Source organism: Bufo bufo, chromosome 9, assembly GCF_905171765.1.
Source record: "Bufo bufo chromosome 9, aBufBuf1.1, whole genome shotgun sequence".
Taxonomy (NCBI): Eukaryota; Metazoa; Chordata; class Amphibia; order Anura; family Bufonidae; genus Bufo; species Bufo bufo.
Genome location: NC_053397.1, coordinates 6,986,980 through 7,014,129, shown reverse-complemented (window position 1 = coordinate 7,014,129; position 27,150 = coordinate 6,986,980). Strand labels below are relative to the sequence as shown.

The following is a 27,150-nucleotide window of genomic DNA, read 5'->3' as shown; positions in this document are numbered from 1 at the left end:
ACCTACGGGATAGATTGGTGAAAGCGGATATAGGGGGTAAGGACATCGAAAGACAGAAAAGACTAGCACCAATGAGGAATGGTAATTTCCCTTGCCTTTCCTGTTGCAACTGTGGTGGCATCATGAAAGGCGACGGTTTTACACATCCCTATAGTGGTAAACGGTTCAAAATCAAGGGTCACTATACATGTAAGTCCACAGATGTGGTTTACATGATACAGTGCCCATGTAGCTTGATCTATGTGGGTGAGACTACGATGGAATTGAGGGAAAGAATTAATAAACATAAAAGTACAATAAGAACAGGTGCACTCGACAAACCGGTTGCCAAACACTTCATTGATTGCAAACATTCTATCAATCAATTGAGATTTCGGGCTATTGATAGCGTGGGATATTTGAGAAGGGGTGGGGACAGGAAGGGAATCCTGAGGAAAAAGGAACTTAAATGGATCCATACCCTTAGGTCCCTTCAACCCTTTGGTTTGAATCTAGAGTTCAATGTCTCATCCATCGATTGATGTGTGTCATTGTTTTGTCCTCTTAGTATAGGGACATTATGATTTTAACCTATATGTAGCGCATCCACCGGGGGATTGGTCCCCAAATTTATATGTCAAAGTGCTATGATGATGATCCATATGTGAAGTATACATGGGATACACTGTTTGTATTGCTATCTGTACTTGCTATGATATGTTTTTGCCCTATACCTGTTATGATCATGAATATGTACAGTCCGGCTTGATGTCCCTCTGTAATCGGGCTATTATCTGTGTTGTCTATATGTTGCACAAACCAGTTCATTTTGGATACGGATAGCACATATTTACTCCACAGTAAGCAGCGTGGATCGTGGCGTCTTCGTTGTCATGGCGCCGGTACCTGCGCGATGTTGTTACTGGCTGCGTACCTCATGTGACCCACGCCATCGACGCACGGATGTGCGCTCTTGGGTGAGTGTTACGAGGTTGACGCGCAGTCTGTGACGTCAGTGAGGCCCTCTGGCAGCTCATTGGCTAGAGACACGTGCGCCTCTGGGCGCCATGGCGACGTATGATACTTCCGGGTTTTAGATGGGTTGAGACGCGACTGCGCATTACAGATAAGGGAACGCCGAGTAGAACTACATGAGTTCGTTGGACATGTCGTTAGCTGTGAGTTAAAGTATGAACATGTGTATCCTATTGTGTAGTGATCTGCACTAATGATGTAACGGGGTGTGTATTTTATATGAGGGGGGTATATATATGCCTATCAGATTTTGTGTCATTAGGCTTGACAAAGACTGTTACACAGTCGAAACGTTCGTTGCCATCTGTGTCTGGAGGTACGATTAAAGTATTTTTGATATTGCGGAATGCTGCCGAAGCCATCTTCTTTTCTACACGTATACGATTTGGCCTGATGGATCAAGGGCCTACGGTTAGGCTGCTGCATTGACATAGACGCATTATCCTGAGACCGCACAGTGCTGCTTCTACACTACTATTTGTCTCTACATTTGATCCGAGAGGCGTGCACTGGGGAGTTGGACGCAGTGGTGATACACATCATGGAGGGTCCCCCAGGTCCAAGTAAGAATATGGATACCTCGCCAAGACACATGTATGTATATACTGATGAGGACATACAGCGACTTATCAATGTAGATGGATGTGATGTGACATTTTTAAGCTCCCCCTCTGTTGATATCCTGAAACGTAAAGTAGAGCAGGACCTCAAGAGATTGAATACTATGGAATTACATTTGATTACCTTAAGGGAATATTACAAGCAACAGAGGATACCTAGGGGACTTAGATCTAATCTTCGCCCCAATTTATTCCCGACGAATGGTGATTTTTGTAAAGCCTTTGAAGCTATCAACAATCAATATTCTTTTGAATTAATGTTATTAAACATAGACTTTTTGCAGAAAGAGGTTGACAACCTGAGGAAAACCACAGCCGAGTTGGAAGTCCAGATCCAGGACCTCATGAGTGCTGAGGATTTTACAGTATACAAAGACAAGACCACACAACATATTGCACGACATAAGTTGGAAGTGGAACACGTCAAGAGAGATAAGTGGCATAGAGACTTAGATGATTACCAGTCTGGCAAAATATACAACTGGCAGTCATCTCAGCCACAAAGGTTTAATAGGCGTAGACGGGGTAAACGCTTTGATCAAGGCAGATTTGGCTTCAGCACTGGGGAATCTGATTCCGCTGACGAATCAGGTGCGTCTAATTTTTTAGGCCCAAGCAGAAAAAGAGGGGAGGGCGATATAGAAGGGGTGGTAGGAAACACCACCGATCCAACAAGAACCCTTCCCCCAATATCGATAGAGGCCCCCACCCATATCCAGGGGAGAGTAACGAGACGCGGACAGCGGAAATGATGAACCTGGTCGTGAACATCTCTTCCTTCCAGCTTGACAAAGCACAAATTAGTGTGCTAAGCCGTGGCCTAACATTCTGCCCTACAACATCAAGGGACTGGTTCGAGTTTGAGCTCGACTTACAAAAGTTCTTTAGACGCTTGAGACTGAAGGCTTTTTTTTCAGTTAGAAATATTGATGTACCTATTAGTCAACTTGATGTTTCCACTGATACCTTAATGTGCAAAAACTTCGATTTACGCAATAAAAGTCACTTTACTCCACCGCAAAACAACCATGTGATTGAAACCTACATCAGCTTTGTCAGGAAACGGATCGAGCAATTGAGGGTGGAGGGAACCCACCAGTTCAAACACAACCTATCTCAAGATGAGAGGCGGGCTGTTCTTGAACTGGAACACAACAAGCAATTGACGATCAAGCCAGCTGACAAGGGGGGCGCCGTGGTCGTGATGGACACCTGTAAATATATTGATGAGATCAAAAGACAGGTAGGAGATATTAATGTCTATGAGATGTTGGGCAAGGATCCGAGGTGGGACATAGCAGATATCATAGGGGTGTTATTGGATGAGGCTCTTAGTCAAGGAGTCATTGACGATGAACTAAACAGCTTTCTGCGGGTGAGCCATCCGATCACCCCTGTGATATATGTATTACCAAAGATCCACAAGAGTCTTGTGGATCCCCCTGGCCGACCTATAGTGTCGGGCAGGGGTTCCATCTTTAATCCTGTATCCATCTTTTTGGACAAAGTGTTGCGGATCCACGCGACCACGGCTCCCTCCTATATCAGTGATACTGGCCATTTCTTGACAAAGCTGAATTCACTTGATTTGCCGGCGGAGTTTTTGCTTGTGAGTTTTGATGTTGTATCCCTGTATACATCCATTGATCACTCTTATGGTCTAAATGTCGTCGATGTGGCCCTGGCCGGCACAGGGCTCTCTCCTGGGGCGCGCCGGCTGATCCTCGCCCTCCTGGAGGTGGTCCTGAGGAGGAATTATTTTCTCTTCGGGGACACCTTCTACCAGCAAAAGCGGGGTGTGGCGATGGGGTCCAATGTGGCCCCCACCTACGCAAACATCTTCATGGCGGAGGTGGAGGATCGGCTGGTGTATCACTCCACATTTTTTGAGAGAGTCCTGTGCTGGTGGCGCTACATCGACGACATTTTCTTGATTTGGACGGGAACTGTGCCTGAGTTGGATGAGTTCCATGCGCACCTGAACTCTGGGGTCCGGGACCTGCAGTTCACCGTGATGCATTCTGCCCGTGAGCTGCAGTTCCTTGACGTCCGAGTTCAGGTGCTCAATGGAAGGATCTGTACTGATCTCTTCCAAAAACCTACAGACAAGAACACCTTGTTAATGTATGACAGTAGTCACCCTCAGAATATGGTAAGCTCCCTTCCGTGGAGTCAATTACTTAGAGTACGTCGCATCGTATCAGATGACACCCTCTTTGAATTCAGAGTTGATGAGATGTGCGATAAGTTTAGTAAGAGAGGTTATCCCACCAAATTGATTAACCGTACCAAGCATAGGATTACATCTATGGAACGTTGTTCCACTTTGGTAAAGAAACCACAGAAACATGAGACCCCCCGAATTCCATTTGTATCCATCTTTGGGAGTGATAGCGGCAATATAGCCACCATCCTACGTCAGGAATGGCAGATCCTGCAGAAAGGATTGCCTACAGTCACTGAATTTTCAGTTCCCCCAATGATGGCATACAAACGGAGCCCCAACCTACGGGATAGATTGGTGAAAGCGGATATAGGGGGTAAGGACATCGAAAGACAGAAAAGACTAGCACCAATGAGGAATGGTAATTTCCCTTGCCTTTCCTGTTGCAACTGTGGTGGCATCATGAAAGGCGACGGTTTTACACATCCCTATAGTGGTAAACGGTTCAAAATCAAGGGTCACTATACATGTAAGTCCACAGATGTGGTTTACATGATACAGTGCCCATGTAGCTTGATCTATGTGGGTGAGACTACGATGGAATTGAGGGAAAGAATTAATAAACATAAAAGTACAATAAGAACAGGTGCACTCGACAAACCGGTTGCCAAACACTTCATTGATTGCAAACATTCTATCAATCAATTGAGATTTCGGGCTATTGATAGCGTGGGATATTTGAGAAGGGGTGGGGACAGGAAGGGAATCCTGAGGAAAAAGGAACTTAAATGGATCCATACCCTTAGGTCCCTTCAACCCTTTGGTTTGAATCTAGAGTTCAATGTCTCATCCATCGATTGATGTGTGTCATTGTTTTGTCCTCTTAGTATAGGGACATTATGATTTTAACCTATATGTAGCGCATCCACCGGGGGATTGGTCCCCAAATTTATATGTCAAAGTGCTATGATGATGATCCATATGTGAAGTATACATGGGATACACTGTTTGTATTGCTATCTGTACTTGCTATGATATGTTTTTGCCCTATACCTGTTATGATCATGAATATGTACAGTCCGGCTTGATGTCCCTCTGTAATCGGGCTATTATCTGTGTTGTCTATATGTTGCACAAACCAGTTCATTTTGGATACGGATAGCACATATTTACTCCACAGTAAGCAGCGTGGATCGTGGCGTCTTCGTTGTCATGGCGCCGGTACCTGCGCGATGTTGTTACTGGCTGCGTACCTCATGTGACCCACGCCATCGACGCACGGATGTGCGCTCTTGGGTGAGTGTTACGAGGTTGACGCGCAGTCTGTGACGTCAGTGAGGCCCTCTGGCAGCTCATTGGCTAGAGACACGTGCGCCTCTGGGCGCCATGGCGACGTATGATACTTCCGGGTTTTAGATGGGTTGAGACGCGACTGCGCATTACAGATAAGGGAACGCCGAGTAGAACTACATGAGTTCGTTGGACATGTCGTTAGCTGTGAGTTAAAGTATGAACATGTGTATCCTATTGTGTAGTGATCTGCACTAATGATGTAACGGGGTGTGTATTTTATATGAGGGGGGTATATATATGCCTATCAGATTTTGTGTCATTAGGCTTGACAAAGACTGTTACACAGTCGAAACGTTCGTTGCCATCTGTGTCTGGAGGTACGATTAAAGTATTTTTGATATTGCGGAATGCTGCCGAAGCCATCTTCTTTTCTACACGTATACGATTTGGCCTGATGGATCAAGGGCCTACGGTTAGGCTGCTGCATTGACATAGACGCATTATCCTGAGACCGCACAGTGCTGCTTCTACACTACTATTCAGTTCTTATTCTCCAGTCACACCCAGAGCTGCAGTCAGTTCTTATTGTCCAGTCACACCCACAGCTGCAGTCAGTCTTTATTCTCCACTCACACCCAGAGCTGCAGTCAGTCTTTATTCTCCACTCACACCCAGAGCTGCAGTCAGTCTTTATTCTCCACTCACACCCAGAGCTGCAGTCAGTTCTTATTCTCCAGTCACACCCAGAGCTGCAGTCAGTTCTTATTGTCCAGTCACACCCAGAGCTGCAGTCACAGTGCTTACATCCATGCACATCCAGAGCTGCGGACACAGTTCTTATTTTCCAGTCACATCCAGAGCTGCAGACACTGTTCTTATTCTCCAGTCACATCCAGAGCAGCACTAGAAGTGTATACTGCCGGTCACCCCATGGCCCCTCACTGGCCTAAGAGTTTAGATCTAGATATGGGAGTACTGTTCGAGCTTTCACAATACAGTGAAAACCATAGGCATGTTGAATGCAGCTCTGGATGTGGTTGGAGTATAGAGCTGATCTGCCATTACCATAAGGGGCGGCCCCTTTAAGTCCCCTGGCTGGCACAGTATGATTTGCACCAAGTCTGCCTCTGTTCTGAGAGTTTGTTACAATGTATCAGTGCAGGTAACATGCTGAGCTGTAAAGGATTGTCTAGACTGGACACAATGTAACAAAGCCTCAGCGAGACGTCCAAGGTCTGTTCAACCACTGGATGTAGATGAGCAGGTTTCTATTCAATGACAGGATGCTGCCAACCTACCGATGAAGGATATGGCCTCCGGGAAGAACTGCGACAGGTTCTGGCTCCAGTGGTCGGAGATGGGGATCTGCTTGTACTTGAAGTCGCCGTTGTGCTCGAAGGCGTTGGGCAGGTTGGGCGTGACGTTCAGGATGTAGCGGATGTTGTATTTCCCCAGTATGTCCAGGTTAGCCGAATCTTTGGCGCAGCCGAGGTATAAATACGGAAGGATCTGGACGGGGAACGTGGCCTGGTTGGTGAGGGCGGGGCTTCCTTCCGATTCGGTCGCACTGTTGGGTTCTCGGTCAGATTCACCATCGGAACTTTCACAACTTATCCTGAGACTGGACAATCCGAGCAGAGAATCCGGCCCCGGATCGGTGGGGGAGGGGATCTCCAGGCCGAGCTCGCAATGCTCCGGGTGCTCCCTCTGGAACTTACTGTATCCACCTGGAGAAGACCGCAACAAGAGATCAGACACGAAGGTCCACAGGGGTCACGCCCCCACTCAAATCCTATTCGCAACAATGTGACATCTGCAGTGGCTGGCACCGTGGCAAAAGTCACGTGGACTCGTACTAACGATTACTCTTTGCGGCTGCGCCATATGTGGGCGTGACTTCCCCAACCCATCTAGATATCAGGGGACACTGAATAGATAAGACGGGGTCACCAGCTGTCCGGACCCCACAGACCTGAGGAGGACGGCCTGACATCAGGAGCAGATCTACCGCCGGAACCACGACAGGACATTGTGAGCGCCGCGGCCTGGAAGAGGAGGGAGCGCTAAGTGCAGAAGCTTGGTTTCTTGTTGGTTTGGTCTGGGGTCTGATTCATTTTAAAGGATTGGATTTAGGGATCAGATTATTTTAGGAGACTTGTCTGGGGCCTGAACGAACTTTAGGGGTCAAGTCTGGGCGACCTTCAGGGGTCCAGTCTGGGATGTGGGCGACCTTCAGGGGTCCAGTCTGGGGTCTGGGCGACCTTCAGGGGTCCAGTCTGGGGTCTGGGCGACCTTCAGGGGTCCAGTCTGGGGTCTGGGCGACCTTCAGGGGTCCAGTCTGGGGTCTGGGCGACCTTCAGGGGTCCAGTCTGGGGTCTGGGCGACCTTCAGGGGTCCAGTCTGGGGTCTGGGCGACCTTTAGGGGTCCAGTCTGGGTGACCTTTAGGGGTCCAGTCTGGGGTCTGAGCGACCTTTAGGGGTCCAGTCTGGGGTCTGGGCGACCTTTAGGGGTCCAGTCTGGGGTCTGGGCGACCTTTAGGGGTCCAGTCTGGGGTCTGGGCGACCTTCAGGGGTCCAGTCTGGGGTCTGGGCGACCTTCAGGGGTCCAGTCTGGGGTCTGGGCAACCTTCAGGGGTCAAGTCTGGGGTCTGAACGACCTTTAGGGGTCCAGTCTGGGGTCTGGGCGACCTTCAGGGGTCCAGTCTGGGGTCTGAGCGACCTTCAGGGGTCCAGTCTGGGGTCTGGGCGACCTTCAGGGGTCCAGTCTGGGATGTGGGCGACCTTTAGGGGTCCAGTCTGGGGTCTGGGCAACCTTCAGGGGTCCAGTCTGGGGTCTGGGCGACCTTCAGGGGTCCAGTCTGGGGTCTGGGCGACCTTCAGGGGTCCAGTCTGGGGTCTGGGCGACCTTCAGGGGTCCAGTCTGGGGTCTGGGCGACCTTTAGGGGTCCAGTCTGGGTGACCTTTAGGGGTCCAGTCTGGGTGACCTTTAGGGGTCCAGTCTGGGGTCTGAGCGACCTTTAGGGGTCCAGTCTGGGGTCTGGGCGACCTTTAGGGGTCCAGTCTGGGGTCTGGGCGACCTTTAGGGGTCCAGTCTGGGGTCTGGGCGACCTTCAGGGGTCCAGTCTGGGGTCTGGGCGACCTTCAGGGGTCCAGTCTGGGGTCTGGGCAACCTTCAGGGGTCAAGTCTGGGGTCTGAACGACCTTTAGGGGTCCAGTCTGGGGTCTGGGCGACCTTCAGGGGTCCAGTCTGGGGTCTGAGCGACCTTCAGGGGTCCAGTCTGGGGTCTGGGCGACCTTCAGGGGTCCAGTCTGGGGTCTGGGCGACCTTCAGGGGTCCAGTCTGGGGTCTGGGCGACCTTCAGGGGTCCAGTCTGGGGTCTGGGCGACCTTCAGGGGTCCAGTCTGGGGTCTGGGCGACCTTCAGGGGTCAAGTCTGGGGTCTGAACAACCTTTAGGGGTCCAGTCTGGGGTCTGAGCGACCTTTAGGGGTCCAGTCTGGGGTCTGAGCGACCTTTAGGGGTCCAGTCTGGGCGACCTTCAGGGGTCCAGTCTGGGTGACCTTCAGGGGTCCAGTCTGGGTGACCTTCAGGGGTCCAGTCTGGGTGACCTTTAGGGGTCCAGTCTGGGTGACCTTTAGGGGTCCAGTCTGGGTGACCTTTAGGGGTCCAGTCTGGGTGACCTTTAGGGGTCCAGTCTGGGTGACCTTTAGGGGTCCAGTCTGGGATGTGAGCGACCTTTAGGGGTCCAGTCTGGGGTCTGGGCGACCTTCAGGGGTCCAGTCTGGGGTCTGAGCGACCTTCAGGGGTCCAGTCTGGGGTCTGAGCGACCTTCAGGGGTCCAGTCTGGGGTCTGAGCGACCTTTAGGGGTCCAGTCTGGGGTCTGAGCGACCTTTAGGGGTCCAGTCTGGGCGACCTTTAGGGGTCCAGTCTGGGGTCTGAGCGACCTTTTGGGGTCCAGTCTGGGGGCTGGGCGACCTTTATGGGTCCAAGTCTCGCCCCGCAGACCTCACATACAGAGGTTCAGTATCCGTTTATAGAAGATGGCGGCTGCGCATTTCTGGGGGTGACCTTTCTGACTTCTGTGAGATCAGAGGTCGCCCGTCGGGTGTATACGAGGAGAAGTCTCCCTGCAGGACGTGAAGTGACAAGTCGGCTCCGGCTCCACCCGCCTGACGTTCCCTTTATTACACACGCAGATTTTGACGCCCACGCAGCGTGTGTCGGGGGAGGTGAGTAACCCCTGACATGCTGGAGCTCGTCTTACACCCGAGCAGGAAATGTCACATGCAGCAAGGTTGTCACCTGAATAATATGTTGTACCACCAGTACGGAGGAATCCTTTCCCAGAAAACAGCGCCGCGTTACCGACACATCCGCGGGTCACCCGCGGGCACTGCGTTACCCGTTACCGAGCTGAAGAGCTGGCGCTTTGTACCCCTTAACTTCACCAGATATTCCCAGGGAAAAATGGCGGCTGTGTGAGATTGTGGTGGCAACGGCAAAAGAGCGGTATACCGCACCTTACCACTGCCTATACAGATGTAGCAGAGCCGGGTCTGTCGCATCACGTTGTGCAATCTGGTTTCAGACAAGGCAGCAAATGACAAACTCAGCTCTGCTACATACCGCTCTGCTGACGCAGCTTCAGCATTGTAAAATGAAAGGCCTTGTGTTTCAATTTCTCACCTTTTTCAAGATCTCTTCTTGCTGTCAGGGAATGGGAACACCTGAAAACCTGCCCTCAAAGCTGAGGATCCGTTGCAATGGATCCTGTCTGGACAATCCTCTGTGAGCAGCAGCACTGTGAACGTGTGCTGCCCGTGCCGCGGTCCGCAATGCACGGGCACCGACCGTGAGCCAGCCGCATGCGGATCGCGACCCCATTCACTTGAATGGGGTCCGCGGTCCGTCCGTTCTGCAAAAAGACAGGACAAGTTCTATATTTTTGCGGAACGGAACCCAACGAAAGCTCTCCGTAGTGCTTCCGTTCCGCACCGCATCTCTAGATTTGCGGACCCATTCAAGTGAACGGGTCCGCATCCGTGACGCGGAATGCACACGGCCGGTCTCCCGTGTATTGCGGACCCGCCGTATGCGGGCCGCAATACGACCACGGGGGACACACGGTCGCGTGCAAGATACAATGTATCACTCTGGAGTGGTCTGTTTACATCACAGAACATTGTTCAGACTGGATACAGCAGTAACAAACCCTCAGCTGTGAGATGTATTCAGGCTGACAGCAAGCAGAGATCTTGGAAATGATGAGGAATTCAAAGACTAATGAAAGAATTATTCATTATTTCGAAAACAAAAACGTCTAAAAAACCTGATCGGCCTCGGAATCGGCAGGTGACGCCCGAAGATTCTGTGCCGCAATCCGCGCGGTACAAGTGTCCTATGGATTTAGAGGGGAATCCGCACGGAGGGTTTTTTTCCGTGTGCGGATCTGAAATTTGTATTAAACGGAGGCTGTTTTCCGGACAGGTCCATTCTTGGCGCGGTTATGACGTGGACACCGTGGGAAGCTGCTCGCGGTTTAGCATCATTCAAGATGAAACCGCGGCGGAAACCGCTACGGAAACCCGTCGTGTGAACATACCCTAAAAGGGCAGGTTCCAGCCGCCGCGCGGATTGGCGGTCTGGGGTAGACAGAGGTCAGGTGCCATTACTGCGAGCCGCGGACCCCTATACAGTCAGAACCGGAAAATGGACCCACACACCTTGGTGTAATACTTCTATGGGGCCCCTCAGACCCGGTTAGGACCCCCTGAGCCCCGCCCCCCAGCCTCCTCTGCACTCTGGGGGTTGTAGTCTCACCTCGCAGGTAGTAGGCTCGGCAGTCGTCCTCCCGGAGCTTGTGGAGCAGCAGGCCGAGCACCGAGCTCTGGTTGTCCGGCCAGTCCAGGGTCGCCTCGTCGTACAGCAGCACGGAGTCCACCTGCCGGCGGCGGGAGAAGGCCTCGGGGTCGCTGGCGATGACGGAGCGGACGGACATGCTGCCCGTGCGGAGGCGGCGCAACATCAGGCCGGGCACGGTGACGCTGACGGCCGCCTCGATGTGCGCCGCCTGGAAGCGCTCCTGAGGCCGGCAGTCCAGCAGCAGCAGGCCGCCCCCGCCAGACTCCAGGCACCGCTGCAGCCACCGGCCGCTCTTACTGGGGGGCGCCGCCGCCATGGGGGCCAACACCGCGCACCGAGACACCCGGGATCCCCTCCTCCTCCGGGAGGAGCCAGCGCCGGGGCCGCGCCTGTCACTGGGAGAGCCGGGGGCGCGGAGGGAGCGCAGCTCTGGAGGGGAATGACGGAAGGAACTCCGGCCAAGTAATGTCTGTGCACAGTGACTGAGTGCAGCTCTGGAGTGTCATACAGGATGTAACTCAGGATAAGTAATGTATGTACACAGTGACTGAGTGCAGCTCTGGGGTGTAATATAGGATGTAACTCAGGATCAGTACAGGATAAGTAATGTATGTACACAGTGACTGCACCAGCAGAATAGTGAGTGCAGCTCTGGAGTATAATACAGGATGTAACTCAGGATCAGTACAGGATAAGTAATGTATGTACACAGTAACTGCACCAGCAGAATAGTGAGTGCAGCTCTGGAGTATAATACAGGATGTAACTGAGGATCAGTACAGGATAAGTAATGTATGTACACAGTGACTGCACCAGCAGAATAGTGAGTGCAGCTCTGGGGTATAATACAGGATGTAACTCAGGATCAGTACAGGATAAGTAATGTATGTACACAGTGACTGCACCAGCAGAATAGTGAGTGCAGCTCTGGGGTATAATACAGGATGTAACTCCGGATCAGTACAGGATAAGTAATGTATGTACACAGTGACTCCACCAGCAGAATAGTGAGTGCAGCTCTGGAGTATAATACAGGATGGAACTCAGGATCAGTACAGGATAAGTAATGTATGTACAGAGTGACTGCAGCAGCAGAATAGTGAGTGCAGCTCTGGAGTATAATACAGGATGTAACTCAGGATCAGTACAGGATAAGTAATGTATGTACACAGTGACTGCACCAGCAGAATAGTGAGTGCAGCTCTGGAGTATAATACAGGATGGAACTCGGGATAAGTAATGTATGTACACAGTGACTGCACCAGCAGAATAGTGAGTGCAGCTCTGGAGTATAATACAGGATGTAACTCAGGATCAGTACAGGATAAGTAATGTATGTACACAGTGACTGCACCAGCAGAATAGTGAGTGCAGCTCTGGAGTATAATATAGGATAAGTAAGATGTGCCCAGTGACTCTGTAGGAAGATTAAAGGGGTTCTGCCCTTTGTTTAAACTGGACAGCCAGGGTCCGACCCCAGGGCACTCTAGCAGCGCCGCAGCCTTCTCACTATTTACCGCCGACCCAGTGACGTCACGACTAGTATCACTGGTCTGGGCGGGGCTAAGCTCCATTGAAGTGAACAGAGCTTAGCCGCACCCAGGCCATTGATACAAGTCGTGACGTCACTGGGACGGCGGTAAACAGTGAGAACCCCTTTAATTCTATATTTGATGTGTAAACTGAGGGTTCAGAGCTGCCTCTGTGTTGGGGCTCATGCACACGGCCGGTGCCCCGTGGATTGCGGACCTTGTATGATTACTTGCCTCTCAGACGTGGACGGCTTTGTGCTGGGATATGCTATCCGTGTCAGACAGGAGGGGGATCTGCTCCTCTCTCCAGAACTGGGCCCCGCAGTGAAGAACGCACAGTGTGCTCTCCGCTATGGGAGGTCCGAGAACAGGCGAGCGCACATAGTATGAATAGAGCGTGCTGCTCATGCTTGGCGCGTTCTCCTTCACGTCGGGGGCCCGGCTCTGCAGAGAGGAGCAGGTACCAGCGGGGGGACACTGATAGCATATCCCTGCCGACCCCTCAGGCTCTGTTCACACCACGTTTTGTGGTTACAGTTTTGACTACAAAACCTATAGAAACATACAGTGTCATTCCATATAAGGTTAGGTGGTTTTCATTAGCTGACAGCAAGCAGAAATGTGAAAAAAGGAGAAGAGATGAAATAAAGTCTGTTAGAAAAGTTGCGGAACTTCTCCGAGTACAATGACTGCACTTCCCCTTCTTTTGCCTCCATATTGGGGGGGGGGGGGGGGGGGGGGGGGGGGGGTTTACACACAAGAAATTTCCTGTACAAGTTGTGAAACCACAAAGAAGAATTGCGCGGCCGGTGAGGAAATCGCCTCATTAGTGACGCCCTCGTAATAACGGGCGCGTCCGCGGATTTATTCAGCCCTCTGCCCAGGAGGGGAGCGTCCGTGTGTCCCCGTATGAGGGGGTCGTCCTGCACCTACATCTCTATCTGCGGGTGACAACCAATATGGCCGCCATCGCAGCGTACACATCGCAGAGCGTTACAAAGCCACATTTTCTAAAAAAAAACAATTTCTTTTTTATTAATAAAGTTGTTAATATTTACAATAGAAAATGATAAAAACCCAAAACACACAAATATCGTACATGAGCAGCGGCGCCGCCTGTCCTGGCCTCGTCATGTGGCGGCGCCGGGCCGCTTCTCCTGCCTCTCCATACATTCTCTCAGTTTGTCTTCAGTCAGGGAAAGTCGTTGCTCTAAAATCCCTACGGTCTGAGAGAGAGAATATCGGATTATGTGAGGATAAGGGGCTGCTAGTAACAGAGCAGCCTGGTCTGAATAGCACAACTGCCTGTGTCAGTCTGAACTGTAGTTCTAGCCTTCTATTCATGAACCAGGAAGAGCAGGATGGACAGAGCTATGAGTCTCTCCTATACATATAGGAGATTACCATCGCTACGGTGGAGGCGACCTTGACGAGTACCTGAGTCAGGACATCCAGCTGCCCGACGATGTGCTCCAGCGTGCTGGCGATGTTCCGCATATTGAAGTCATCGGCTTGGGATTCTGGCCGGTTGGTGGGCTGGGGTCCGGGTGGGTCGGGGCTCGCTATAAGCTGGTAACACACGGAAACAGTGTTGGTTATAACACGTAATAATGGACGCCGTCCGCACCGCAACACGAACCGGCATCGAAAGGTCAGCTCCAGCTGAATGTGAACCTCCCACCCCAGATACCAATAGGAGACCTCACCTCCTCACGGGCCGGGTACGGGGGCTGCAGCGGGGCACTGCTTCCGTTGTCTGTGCCGCTCATGTACACACCTCGCTTCTTGTGCCGTAAGACGTCGCTGTACGTGGAGGAATCAAAGTTTGTCTTCCAGACCATGATCTGCAGGAAAACGCACACACCTCATCACTATCCCGGGAGAGAGCCGCACACACCTCATCGCTATCCCGGGAGAGAGCCGCACACACCTCATCACTATCCCGGGAGAGAGCCGCACACACCTCATCACTATCCCGGGAGAGAGCCGCACACACACCTCATCACTATCCCGGGAGTGACCGCACACACACCTCATCACTATCCCGGGAGAGAGCCGCACACACACCTCATCACTATCCCGGGAGAGAGCCGCACACACACCTCATCACTATCCCGGGAGTGACCGCACACACACCTCATCACTATCCCGGGTGAGACCGCACACACACCTCATCACTATCCCGGGAGAGAGCCGCACACACACCTCATCACTATCCCGGGAGTGACCGCACACACACCTCATCACTATCCCGGGAGAGACCGCACACACACCTCATCACTATCCCGGGTGAGACCGCACACACACACACCTCATCGCTATCCCGGGAGTGACCGCACACACACCTCATCACTATCCCGGGTGAGAGCCGCACACACACCTCATCGCTATCCTGGGAGTGACCGCACACACACCTCATCACTATCCCGGGTGAGACCGCACACACACCTCATCGCTATCCTGGGAGTGACCGCACACACACCTCATCACTATCCCGGGAGAGAGCCGCACACACACCTCATCACTATCCCGGGAGTGACCGCACACACACCTCATCACTATCCCGGGTGAGACCGCACACACACACACCTCATCGCTATCCCGGGAGTGACCGCACACACACCTCATCACTATCCCGGGTGAGAGCCGCACACACACCTCATCGCTATCCTGGGAGTGACCGCACACACACCTCATCACTATCCCGGGAGAGAGCCGCACACACACCTCATCACTATCCCGGGTGAGACCGCACACACACCTCATCGCTATCCTGGGAGTGACCGCACACACACCTCATCACTATCCCGGGTGAGACCGCACACACACCTCATCGCTATCCCGGGAGAGAGCCGCACACACACCTCATCACTATCCCGGGAGTGACCGCACACACACCTCATCACTATCCCGGGAGAGAGCCGCACACACACCTCATCACTATCCCGGGAGAGAGCCGCACACACACCTCATCACTATCCCGGGAGTGACCGCACACACACCTCATCACTATCCCGGGAGTGACCGCACACACACCTCATCACTATCCCGGGAGAGACCGCACACACACCTCATCACTATCCCGGGTGAGACCGCACACACACCTCATCGCTATCCCGGGAGAGACCGCACACACACCTCATCACTATCCCGGGAGTGACCGCACACACACCTCATCGCTATCCCAGGTGAGACCGCACACACATTACTCACTTGCTCGTCGGACCCTCCAGAAGCGAAGAATTGTCCTTCCCTGGAGAAGCGGACACTAGTCGCTGCCCCCTGCAACATACAGAGAGTTACTGATGTATTAGAACGTCAATAAGATTGTTACTATTCAATGACAAGAAGCAGAGATCCTGACAGTGGTGGAGAACTGAGACAGAAGGTCTATTGCAGTCCCGTCAGGCGCTCACCTGATGCCCGTGCAGCGTGTACAGCAGCCGCCCCTCCAGCAGGTCCAGGATCTTCAGGGTGGAGTCGTTGGAGGAGGTGATCAGATAATTGCCCGAGGGGTGGAAGGACAGAGCGTTCACCGCCCCGCTGTGCACTGCAAGACACCAAACAGCGCCATCAGTACCAGCCCGCCAACATGGGGCGACATCGCTATGTACGTCACACTGCGGACTCCAGGAAAGCTGGGCGAGGACTCCCAATGGAGCTGCGACAACCAATATGGCCGCCCTCTCCTAGCCTCCTGAATCAGCCCCATCAGGCAGGGTGGGAAAGCTGGGTGCAACCTCTGTAATGGCCGCCATATTGTAGTCACCCAGCTTTTCCAGGTACAGATAGACCTAGACCTAAATCTGGAATCTCTAGGGCCCTGAAGGCAGCAGCTCGGGGGAGGGGGGTCTGATGGTCCGGAATCAGCCTGGGGGGGGGGGGTTATTATACACCAGCCTGTTGTCAAACTACAACTCCCAGAGTGGCACTGAAGCTGCAGATGGTCAGGGCAATGCTGGGACTTGTAGTTTCACAACAGCTTACAACCCCCCCGATCCAGATGGACTCTGCCGGCGTCACGGTGACTCAGCGAAAGCGGCGCTCGCGTCTTCCTGCTCTCTGTCAACACGGCCAGGGTCACAGGATGAGCAGCATGCCATTTAAAGGGCCGGTAACGTCAGCAGAGTCTTCTAACAACCCGATAACGGACGCGTTGGGCCGGGTTCACACACGTCATGCGATCCGTCTACAACTCGCTGCTGGGTTGAGATTTGCACAATTTAGGATTAAAAACTCGCACGCCACCAATTCAGATCCAACAGCAGGACGGTCGATCTGCGGCCAGATATCCGGCAAACGTGGATTTCTCGCGACTGTGGCATCGTGTAATAACCGACCACATTACACGCGGCGGCGGCGCCATCTTGGTGTCGTGTGGCCCGAGTAATGGACAGCTACAACAATCAGAGCGGTTCCCTTTGATGTCCCTTCCAATCAGCGGTCGGGGCGGTGTCCACCAGCTGACGGTTTCCTAGTAATACGCGCTGCAGGCCGTGAGTGAATGGACCTGCAGGACATGGCGGGGCCCCTCCATGCGGGGGCCAGTACCTTGGTAATGTTGGATAAGTTTGTTCATCCGGATGTCCCAGACTTTCACTGTGTTGTCCGTGGCCGCAGCCGCCACGCAGGTCCCACTGGGGTGAAAGTCCACGAAGTTCACAAACCTGGAGCACAAAGCAGACGAGATAAATGGTTAATAAACCTAAAGCTTCACGTGTCCTGGTAAAGGCCGCCAGGCGCATGTGCGGCCACTAGGGGGGGCTATGTTACCGACCACCAGACTGAAGGCCTCGGCAATATCCTGGCTTTCGGTTCCTCACCATTTCAGTATCTCTGCTTGTTGTCACTGACTTGGAACATTCACCCTGACCGAATACTGCTCAAAGCTGGGCATTCGTTGCAATTGTATCCGGACTCTGTGAGCGGCACAAATCTCTCCCCTATCCGGACACTTTGTTACAATGTATCTGTGCAGGTAAAGTAAAATGGATCAGTCCGGAGGCCAGGATACAACTGTAACAAAACCTCAGCTGTGAGAAACATTACGTCAGAAAGCTCTTTCAACCTCTAGATGTAAATAAGAATGTTCCCACTCAGTGACAGGAAGCGGAGGTCTGGAAAATCACGAGAAACTGATACATGTACAAAGCTGTAGAACTGGTGGGGGAAGGCGGGAGTCGTCCAAACCAGGCGGCCCCTTTAATTCCTGCTGGGCAATGTAGTTCAGTGTCGGGGTGGTCCTTACCCGCCATGCTCACAGAAGGAGTGCGTGCACTCGCGGCTGGTCTTGTCCCACAGTTTGATGGTTTTGTCGTCGCTGGCGGACACGATCAGCCGTCCGTCCGGTGAAAACCTGGAGGAGAGATTGAGAGTAGTAGTGCTGCAGAGGATGAGGATTCACCTGGCAGTATGAGTCATAACAGCGGTGACCTGCCAGTAAAATGAATGGAAACCCTCAGGGGGCGGAGCTTGACACCACAGCCGCGGGGGTCCATGTGGGCAGTTACGCGGCCGTTCCCACCTCCGCGCCGGAGCTGTCCGTCTCCTGTGTACTACGACTGCAGGTCGCTTTATATGATTACTCGGTGATGACAGGACTGTGACAACCAGTACACAGCAGTGGGGTACTGTCCATCCTCTGTGCTGCTGTGGAAAGCACGGAGCACTTACTTGGCACACCGCACCCAGTTTATGTGCTGATTCAGAGAGAAGAGGAACTTCTGCCGGTGAACCGTCCACACTTTGACCGTCTTGTCGTCGGACGCGGTGACCATGGACTGCCCGTCGCTGGAGAAGCTGACGCTCCGCACTGTGCCCGTGTGCGCTTTAAACACAGTCGATTCTCCTTTCCTGGAAAACACAGTCACATATATAACGTCTGGGGCTCGATATTAATACATCTGCCACTGCGGCCGTCGTCTTTGAAGAAGAATCTGAAACAAATCTGCCGCGTAGGAATTCACCCTAAGAGGTACCAGGCAGGTCAGGATCGGATAGGCATGAGGCTGGTAAACTGACTGTGCATTATGAAAGTCCACCACTAGGGGGAGCAGGAGCTCAGTGGTCTGCAGTCTGTACACACCCAAGGGCTCCACTGTCATAAACAATAGGCCAAGAGCCAAGTCCTACCAATGTGTTCAGGATACAACAGTAGCAAACCCTCAGCTGTGAGAAGTAGTAGATCTCAATAGGTAGTTAACAGCCATTGTAAACAAAGAAAGTTCCCCATACTCACACACTGGGGACCCAGAGACGGACGGTCTTATCCCTGGAGGCAGAAGCGAGGAGATGCCCGGAGGGCGAGAATTCCACCGACATCACAGCATCCTTGTGGCCCACAAAGCGGTACGCCCTCATCTGAGGCTTCATGTTCCAGACCATGACACACGAGTCCATAGAGCCGCTGGCTGCAAGTACAGGATCATACTAGAACACATGTGTACACAGTGACTGCACCGGCAGAATAGAGAGTGCAGCTCTGGAGTATAATACAGGATAAGTAATGTATGTACACAGTGACTGCACCAGCAGAATAGTGAGTGCAGCTCTGGAGTATAATACAGGATGTAACTCAGGATCAGTACAGGATAAGTAATGTATGTACACAGTGACTGCACCAGCAGAATATTGAGTGCAGCTCTGGAGTATAATACAGGATGTAACTCAGGATCAGTACAGGATAAGTAATGTATGTATACAGTGACTGCACCAGCAGAATAGTGAGTGCAGCTCTGGAGTATAATGCAGGATGTAACTCAGGATCAGTACAGGATTAGTAATGTATGTACACAGTGACTGCACCAGCAGAATAGTGAGTGCAGCTCTGGAGTATAATACAGGATGTAACTCAGGATCAGTACAGGATAAGTAATGTATGTACACAGTGACTGCACCAGCAGAATAGTGAGTGCAGCTCTGGAGTATAATACAGGATGTAACTCAGGATCAGTACAGGATAAGTAATGTATGTACATAGTGACTGCACCAGCAGAATAGTGAGTGCAGCTCTGGGGTATAATACAGGATGTAACTCAGGATCAGTACAGGATAAGTAATGTATGTACACAGTGACTGCACCAGCAGGATAGTGAGTGCAGCTCTGGAGGATAATACAGGATGTAACTCAGGATCAGTACAGGATAAGTAATGTAATGTATGTACACAGTGACTGCACCAGCAGAATAGTGAGTGCAGCTCTGGAGTAAAATACAGGAATAGTAGTGTCATGTGTGTACAGTGACTGTTCCTGTAGATTACATGTATGATGAGAGGACACGCTCCGAGGTCAGTGTTCATGTCTCTCACCAATCTGCTTCATGTTGGGGTTGAAGTCCACGCTGGTGACGGTGTCTCTGTGCCCCTTAAAGTTTCGCTCCAGGGAAGGATCCTCCTGAGAAGAGAACACGACATTACTGGGACGTAATAAGGGACTATTGTCGGGCAGTGTTTGGGATCAGTCTGCACAGAGCGGCCGCCATTGCTGCACCCGCAGGGACCGCCCGCAGCTTTCCCAAGCTCTGGAATGACTGATTTAATATTCAGAAGAGCATGAAAGCGGAGGGGGGGGTAAGAAGCCGGTACTGTCACATCCGGCCGCGTGTTCTGTGCCTCCTGAGAAGGTAAACATGGATGTGTGCCTTAAGGAGGACGGGGGGGGGTTCTGTGCCAAAGGATGGGGGGGGGGGGGTCCCGTGCCATAACCACGGGGGTCCTGTGCCATAAGGACGGGGGGGGGTCCTGTGCCATAAGGACAGGGGGGGGGGCGTCCTGTGCCATATGGACAGGGGGGGGGGCGTCCTGTGCCATATGGACAGGGGGGGGGGCGTCCTGTGCCATAAGGACAGGGGGGGGGGCGTCCTGTGCCATAAGGACAGGGGGGGGGGGTCCTGTGCCATAAGGAAAGGGGGGGGGGCGTCCTGTGCCATAAGGACAGGGGGGGGGGCGTCCTGTGCCATAAGGACAGGGGGGGGGGCGTCCTGTGCCATAAGGACGGGGGGGGGGTCCTGTGCCATAAGGACAGGGGGGGGGCGTCCTGTGCCATAAGGACAGGGGGGGGGCGTCCTGTGCCATAAGGACAGGGGGGGGGCGGGTCCTGTGCCATAAGGACAGGGGGGGGGGGGTCCTGTGCCATAAGGACAGGGGGGGGGGGGGTCCTGTGCCATAAGGACAGGGGGGGGGGGTCCTGTGCCATAAGGACAGGGGGGGGGGGCGTCCTGTGCCATAAGGACAGGGGGGGGGGCGTCCTGTGCCATAAGGACAGGGGGGGGGGGCGTCCTGTGCCATAAGGACAGGGGGGGGGGCGTCCTGTGCCATAAGGACAGGGGGGGGGGCGTCCTGTGCCATAAGGACAGGGGGGGGGGCGTCCTGTGCCATAAGGACAGGGGGGGGGGGCGTCCTGTGCCATAAGGACAGGGGGGGGGGGGCGTCCTGTGCCATAAGGACAGGGGGGGGGGGGCGTCCTGTGCCATAAGGACAGGGGGGGGGGGGGGGGGGGGGCGTCCTGTGCCATAAGGACAGGGGGGGGGCGTCCTGTGCCATAAGGACAGGGGGGGGGGGGGTCCTGTGCCATAAGGACAGGGGGGGGGGGGGGGTCCTGTGCCATAAGGACAGGGGGGGGGGGGGGTCCTGTGCCATAAGGACAAGGGGGGGGGGGGGTCCTGTGCCATAAGGACAGGGGGGGGGGGGTCCTGTGCCATAAGGACAGGGGGGGGGGGTCCTGTGCCATAAGGACAGGGGGGGGGGGGGTCCTGTGCCATAAGGACGGGGGGGGGGGGGTCCTGTGCCATAAGGACAGGGGGGGGGGGGGGTCCTGTGCCATAAGGGCAGGGGGGGGGGGGGGGTCCTGTGCCATAAGGACAGGGGGGGGGGGGGTCCTGTGCCATAAGGACAGGGGGGGGGGGGGTCCTGTGCCATAAGGACAGGGGGGGGGGGGTCCTGTGCCATAAGGACAGGGGGGGGGGGTCCTGTGCCATAAGGACAGGGGGGGGGGGCCTGTGCCCTAAGGACAGGGGGGGGGGGGGCCTGTGCCACAAGGACAGGGGGGGGGGGGGTCCTGTGCCCTAAGGACAGGGGGGGGGGGGGGTCCTGTGCCATAAGGACAGGGGGGGGGGGTCCTGTGCCATAAGGACAGGGGGGGGGGCATCCTGTGCCATAAGGACAGGGGGGGGGGGGGGGGGTCCTGTGCCATAAGGACAGGGGGGGGGGGGGTCCTGTGCCATAAGGACAGGGGGGGGGGGGGGCCTGTGCCATAAGGACAGGGGGGGGGGGGGGTCCTGTGCCATAAGGACAGGGGGGGGGGGGGGTCCTGTGCCATAAGGACAGGGGGGGGGGGGTCCTGTGCCATAAGGACAGGGGGGGGGGGGGTCCTGTGCCATAAGGACAAGGGGTGGGGGGGGGGTCCTGTGCCATAGGGACAGGGGGGGGGGGGGGGGGTCCTGTGCCATAAGGACAGGGGGGGGGGGTCCTGTGCCATAAGGACAGGGGGGGGGCATCCTGTGCCATAAGGACAGGGGGGGGGGGTCCTGTGCCATAAGGACGGGGGGGGGGGTCCTGTGCCATAAGGACGGGGGGGGGTCCTGTGCCATAAGGACGGGGGGGGGGGGGGTCCTGTGCCATAAGGACGGGGGGGGGGTCCTGTGCCATAAGGACGGGGGGGGGGGGGGGTCCTGTGCCATAAGGACTGAGGGGGGTCCTGTGCCATAAGGATGGGGGGGTCCTGTGCCATAAGGATGGGGGGGGGGGGTCCTGTGCCATAAGGATGGGGGGGGGGGGGCCTGTGCCATAAGGATGGGGGGGGTCCTGTGCCATAAGGATGGGGGGGGTCCTGTGCCATAAGGATGGGGGGGGTCCTGTGCCATAAGGATGGGGGGGGTCCTGTGCCATAAGGATGGGGGGGTCCTGTGCCATAAGGATGGGGGGGGGGGTCCTGTGCCATAAGGATGGGGGGGGGGGGGTTATACGGTCATAAAATAGAGACACTGCAGGTAATTGAAATCTGTGGAACTACAACTCTCAACATAACATTCACATGTCGGGACACATGACGTTCTGCTGAGCCTTGTAGTCCGTCCCCAGGCTGTTCCAGCACTTACCGGCAGCTCCATGGTGCTGGGCTCTCCACGTCCTGTCCGCACTGACCACAGCTCACAGCCCGGCCTGGGAGTACGAATCTGCCGCCCTGTGCCTATTAACCCTTCCCGCACCTCCGCGGCCGCTCCCCGCACTGATCAGTAGTGCTGGAAGCTAACGTCCGAGCAAGAAGGGGTTAAAGATGAATAGCGCCTCTCCAGCCGCCTCCAAACTGATAGGCTGAAAGAGGCGAGGGCGTGGCTAACGGACGACGCGTTGCTAGGTTACCAGATCGTCTGTATTTTCCGGAAGTACCGTGTGTCGTCACTTCCGCCAGTGCCAGCTATAAGTTACGGTGGAGCTCCCAGCATGCAGTGCGCCGTAGACAGGAGCTCAGCATGGCTGCAGCTGTTTTATAGCTGATGACTACACCATAGCTTGCAGGTACTTGTAGTTCCTCATTAAGGGTCTTAGGGGCAACGTTTTTTTTTGTTTATTTTTTTACAGAAGCCCGAGGTTGGGCGGTCTATACATCGAGCATAACTAGGACAAGTACTATTTACACCATCCTTCCAAAACTGACCCAAAAAGTACCAGGTCTGGCGGAATATTACTTATATATTTTTTTTTCAGTTTTTTGCGTTCAGTATACGGAACTATTCATTTCAATGGACCCCCAAAAAAATTGGAAGGTACTCTGTATGCCTTCTATTTCCGTTTTTCCGTTCTGTTCAAAGGTAGAACATGTCCTATTATTGTCCGCATTATGGACTGTTCTATCAGGGGCCGGCTGTTCCGTTCCGAATGCACACGGATGTCATCTGTATTTTTTGCGGACCGCAAAAAAATGAAAAAGCCATACGGTTGTGTGCAAGAGGCCTAAGGGCTCATGCACCCGACCGTATGCCCTCCGAGACATACAGTCTGTGAGCGGGCCATATGTCCCGGAGCGGCATACATCGTGCGCGCGGGAGCGCACAGCATCATAGGTTTACTATAATGCTGTGCGCATTGGGCCGCTCGTGGGACTATTGTCCCGCACTTGTATGATATTATGAGTGCGGGACAGCGGCCCGATGCACACAGCATCATAGTAACCTATGATGCTGTGCGCACGATGTATGCCGCTTCGTGACATATGGCCCGCTCACGGACTGTATGTCTCGGAGGGCATATGGACGTGTGCATGAGCCCTAATGGTGTGATGATTGCAGTTGTTGGGGGGAGTGACAGGTGAGGCACAGAGGGCAGAGCTATCAGCAGCCATATCTAGCAGGGTGGGGCGGTCTGGGGCTACTACTGCAAGTGCACTGGAACTGTGGTGTTATTAACTCCCCCGCACCATCTACATCATATCAGTGTCAGAAAATGGCGGTTGTTGGGCACGGGCTCTCCATGTGGGCACTGTATGGATCTATCCAGGCACAGTATGGCGGTTGTTGGGCACAGGCTCTCCATGTGGGCACTGTATGGATCTATCCAGGCACAGTATGGCGGTTGTTGGGCACAGGCTCTCCATGTGGGCACTGTATGGATCTATCCAGGCACAGTATGGCGGTTGTTGGGCACAGGCTCTCCATGTGGGCACTGTATGGATCTATCCAGGCACAGTATGGCGGTTGTTGGGCACAGGCTCTCCATGTGGGCACTGTATGGATCTATCCAGGCACAGTATGGCGGTTGTTGGGCACAGGCTCTCCATGTGGGCACTGTATGGATCTATCCAGGCACAGTATGGCGGTTGTTGGGCACAGGCTCTCCATGTGGGCACTGTATGGATCTATCCAGGCACAGTATGGCGGTTGTCGGGCACGGGCAGTCTGAGATCAGAGAGTCGGTTAGCGGATTGATTAAAAGCCGCCCCGGTACTTCTGCTGCGGCATCTAAAGATTCCCCCTCCAGTGACAGCGATATTCTATCTGGGAGGAAGGAGGAGAGCGTTTGTCATCGGACTATTCTTCTGAGGACGAGGCCGCAGGGAAACCGCTATTTCATACTGAGAACACTAACTCCCTAGTCAAGGCGATCAGAGCTACTATGGGATTGGATGATCAAAGACCTCAGCAATCGGTGCAAGACTCTATGTTTGAGGGCCTGGGTCCTAGAAAGAGGAAGGTGTTTGATGTACATAAGAACATTCAGGCGGTAATCACCAGGGAATGGAAGAGACCAGATAGGACGTTTTTCATTCCTTCCTCTGTGAAATGGAAATATCCGCCCCCTGGGATAGGGCCCCAAGGCTGGCTGCTCCCGTGCCTAAGATGTCCAGGAAAAATTCTCTACCCTTTGAAGATATGGGTTCCCTTAAGGACCCAATGGACAGAAGGGCAGAGGTTTACTTAAAGAAAAATTGGGAGGCCTCTGCAGCAGCCTTTAAACCTGCTATTTCCGCTACCTCTGTCGCTAGGTCCCTAAAGATGTGGATTGGAGAGTTAGAAGCCCACATTAAAGGGGGTACCCCTAGGGAGCAGTTGCTTATTTCCTTCCCCCATTATAAACAACGCCCTAGATTTCTTGGCTGATGCCTCTGAAGATTATCACTGGATGTTGGGCCCCTTCCAATAGATAACGCCACTCCTCCAATGCTAGTTTTATGGCCAGAAGTTCTTACAGGGGAGAATAACTTGGAGAAAAATCTGCGGGTAAGCATATTGCCCTTGGAACCTTTCTGTACTAAAACAGCACTGGCTCCTATGGAGGAGGCATCCACTTCTAAAAAGAATTGGCATGAGACATCTGAATGGTGTAGAACAGGAGCAGAGGCAAAGAACTTCTTTGATTGGATTAAAGCAGCTTTAGCCTCAGAAGTCCAGACTGTGGCGTTCACCCCTTTCTTAGTAAGGGCGGAGATTGGGGATGTAAGAGATGAAAAATTAGGAATGAACTGGTGATAAAAATTTGCAAAACCTGGGAAGCACTGTGTGGCGCGAAGACCCTGTGGGTGGCCAGGCCATTAGAGCACTCAGCTTTTCAGGATCCATCTGCAACCCACTATGAGAGATGATGTATCCCAGGAATGGTAAAGAAGACGTCTGAAAGACACATTTGTGACCAGCTACAGTCAGGTCCATAAATATTGGGACATCGACACAATTCTAACATTTTTGGCTCTTCAAATCCATTGTGGTGTATAATGAAACAAACAAGATGTGCTTTACCTGCAGACTGTCAGCTGTAATTTGAGGTATTTACATCCAAATCAGGTGAACGGTGCAGGAATTACAGCAGTTTGTATATGTGCCTCCCACTTGTTAACCACCTCCGGACCGCTGTACGCACAGACGCGTCCTGGAGGTGGTTGATTCATTCCGAGTGGACGCGCCGGCGCGTCCTCTCGCGATGGCCGAGATTTCCTGTGAACGCGCGCGCTCACAAGAACGGACGGTAAGAGAGTTGATCTCCAGCCTGCCAGCGGCGATCGTTCGCTGGCAGGCTGGAGATGTGTTTTTTTTAACCCCTAACAGGTATATTAGACGCTGTTTTGATAACAGCGTCTAATATACCTGCTACCTGGTCCTCTGGTGGTCCCCTTTGTTTGGATCGACCACCAGAGGACACAGGTAGCTCAGTAAAGTAGCACCAAGCACCACTACACTACACTACACCCCCCCCCCCCCGTCACTTATTAACCCCTTATTAGCCCCTGATCACCCCATATAGACTCCCTGATCACCCCCCTGTCATTGATCACCCCCCTGTCATTGATCACCCCCCTGTAAAGCTCCATTCAGACATCCGCATGATTTTTACGGATGCACTGATAGATGGATCGGATCCGCAAAACGCATCCGGACGTCTGAATGAAGCCTTACAGGGGCGTGATCAATGACTGTGGTGATCACCCCATATAGACTCCCTGATCACCCCCCCTGTCATTGATCACCCCCCTGTCATTGATCACCCCCCTGTCATTGATCACCCCCCTGTAAGGCTCCATTCAGACATTTTTTTGGCCCAAGTTAGCGGAAATTTTAATTTTTTTTCTTACAAAGTCTCATATTCCACTAACTTGTGTCAAAAATAAAATCTCACATGAACTCACCATACCCCTCACGGAATCCAAATGCGTAAAATTTTTTAGACATTTATATTCCAGACTTCTTCTCACGCTTTAGGGCCCCTAGAATGCCAGGGCAGTATAAATACCCCACATGTGACCCCATTTCGGAAAGAAGACACCCCCAGGTATTCCGTGAGGGGCATATTGAGTCCATGAAAGATTGAAATTTTTGTCCCAAGTTAGCGGAACGGGAGACTTTGTGAGAAAAAAATTAAAAATATCAATTTCCGCTAACTTGTGCCAAAAAAAAAAAAATTCTATGAACTCGCCATGCCCCTCATTGAGAACCTTGGGGTGTCTTCTTTCCAAAATGGGGTCACATGTGGGGTATTTATACTGCCCTGGCATTCTAGGGGCCCCAAAGCGTGAGAAGAAGTCTGGTATCCAAATGTCTAAAAATGCCCTCCTAAAAGGAATTTGGGCACCTTTGCGCATCTAGGCTGCAAAAAAGTGTCACACATCTGGTATCGCCGTACTCAGGAGAAGTTGGGGAATGTGTTTTGGGGTGTCATTTTACATATACCCATGCTGGGT

At 53.2% G+C, this 27,150-nt stretch overlaps 2 protein-coding genes across 2 annotated transcripts in view; both read right to left on the bottom strand.

Moving 5' to 3' along the window:
• The window catches only part of LOC120979755 (dual specificity protein phosphatase 7-like), a 35,736-nt gene extending 24,357 nt beyond the window's left edge, over positions 1-11,379 (bottom strand). Inside the window, exons 1-2 of the mRNA XM_040408713.1 lie at positions 10,912-11,379; positions 6,390-6,818 (exon numbers count right to left, since the gene is read on the bottom strand). Coding sequence (XP_040264647.1) covers positions 6,390-6,818; positions 10,912-11,269 — 787 coding nt within the window. The 5' untranslated portion in view covers positions 11,270-11,379. The remainder of the gene's footprint in view (positions 1-6,389; positions 6,819-10,911) is intronic.
• A 2,120-nt stretch (positions 11,380-13,499) lies between these two features.
• On the bottom strand, positions 13,500-22,854 carry POC1A (POC1 centriolar protein A). Its single transcript, XM_040408263.1, has 11 exons — positions 22,580-22,854; positions 19,794-19,878; positions 18,724-18,895; positions 18,159-18,338; positions 17,734-17,841; positions 17,037-17,152; positions 15,902-16,035; positions 15,699-15,767; positions 14,192-14,329; positions 13,923-14,054; positions 13,500-13,711 (listed from the first exon to the last, which is right to left on the bottom strand). Exons 1-11 carry the CDS (start codon positions 22,589-22,591, stop codon positions 13,616-13,618), a joined length of 1,242 nt encoding a protein of 413 aa, XP_040264197.1. The 5' UTR covers positions 22,592-22,854; the 3' UTR covers positions 13,500-13,615.
• Positions 22,855-27,150: the final 4,296 nt, after the last annotated feature.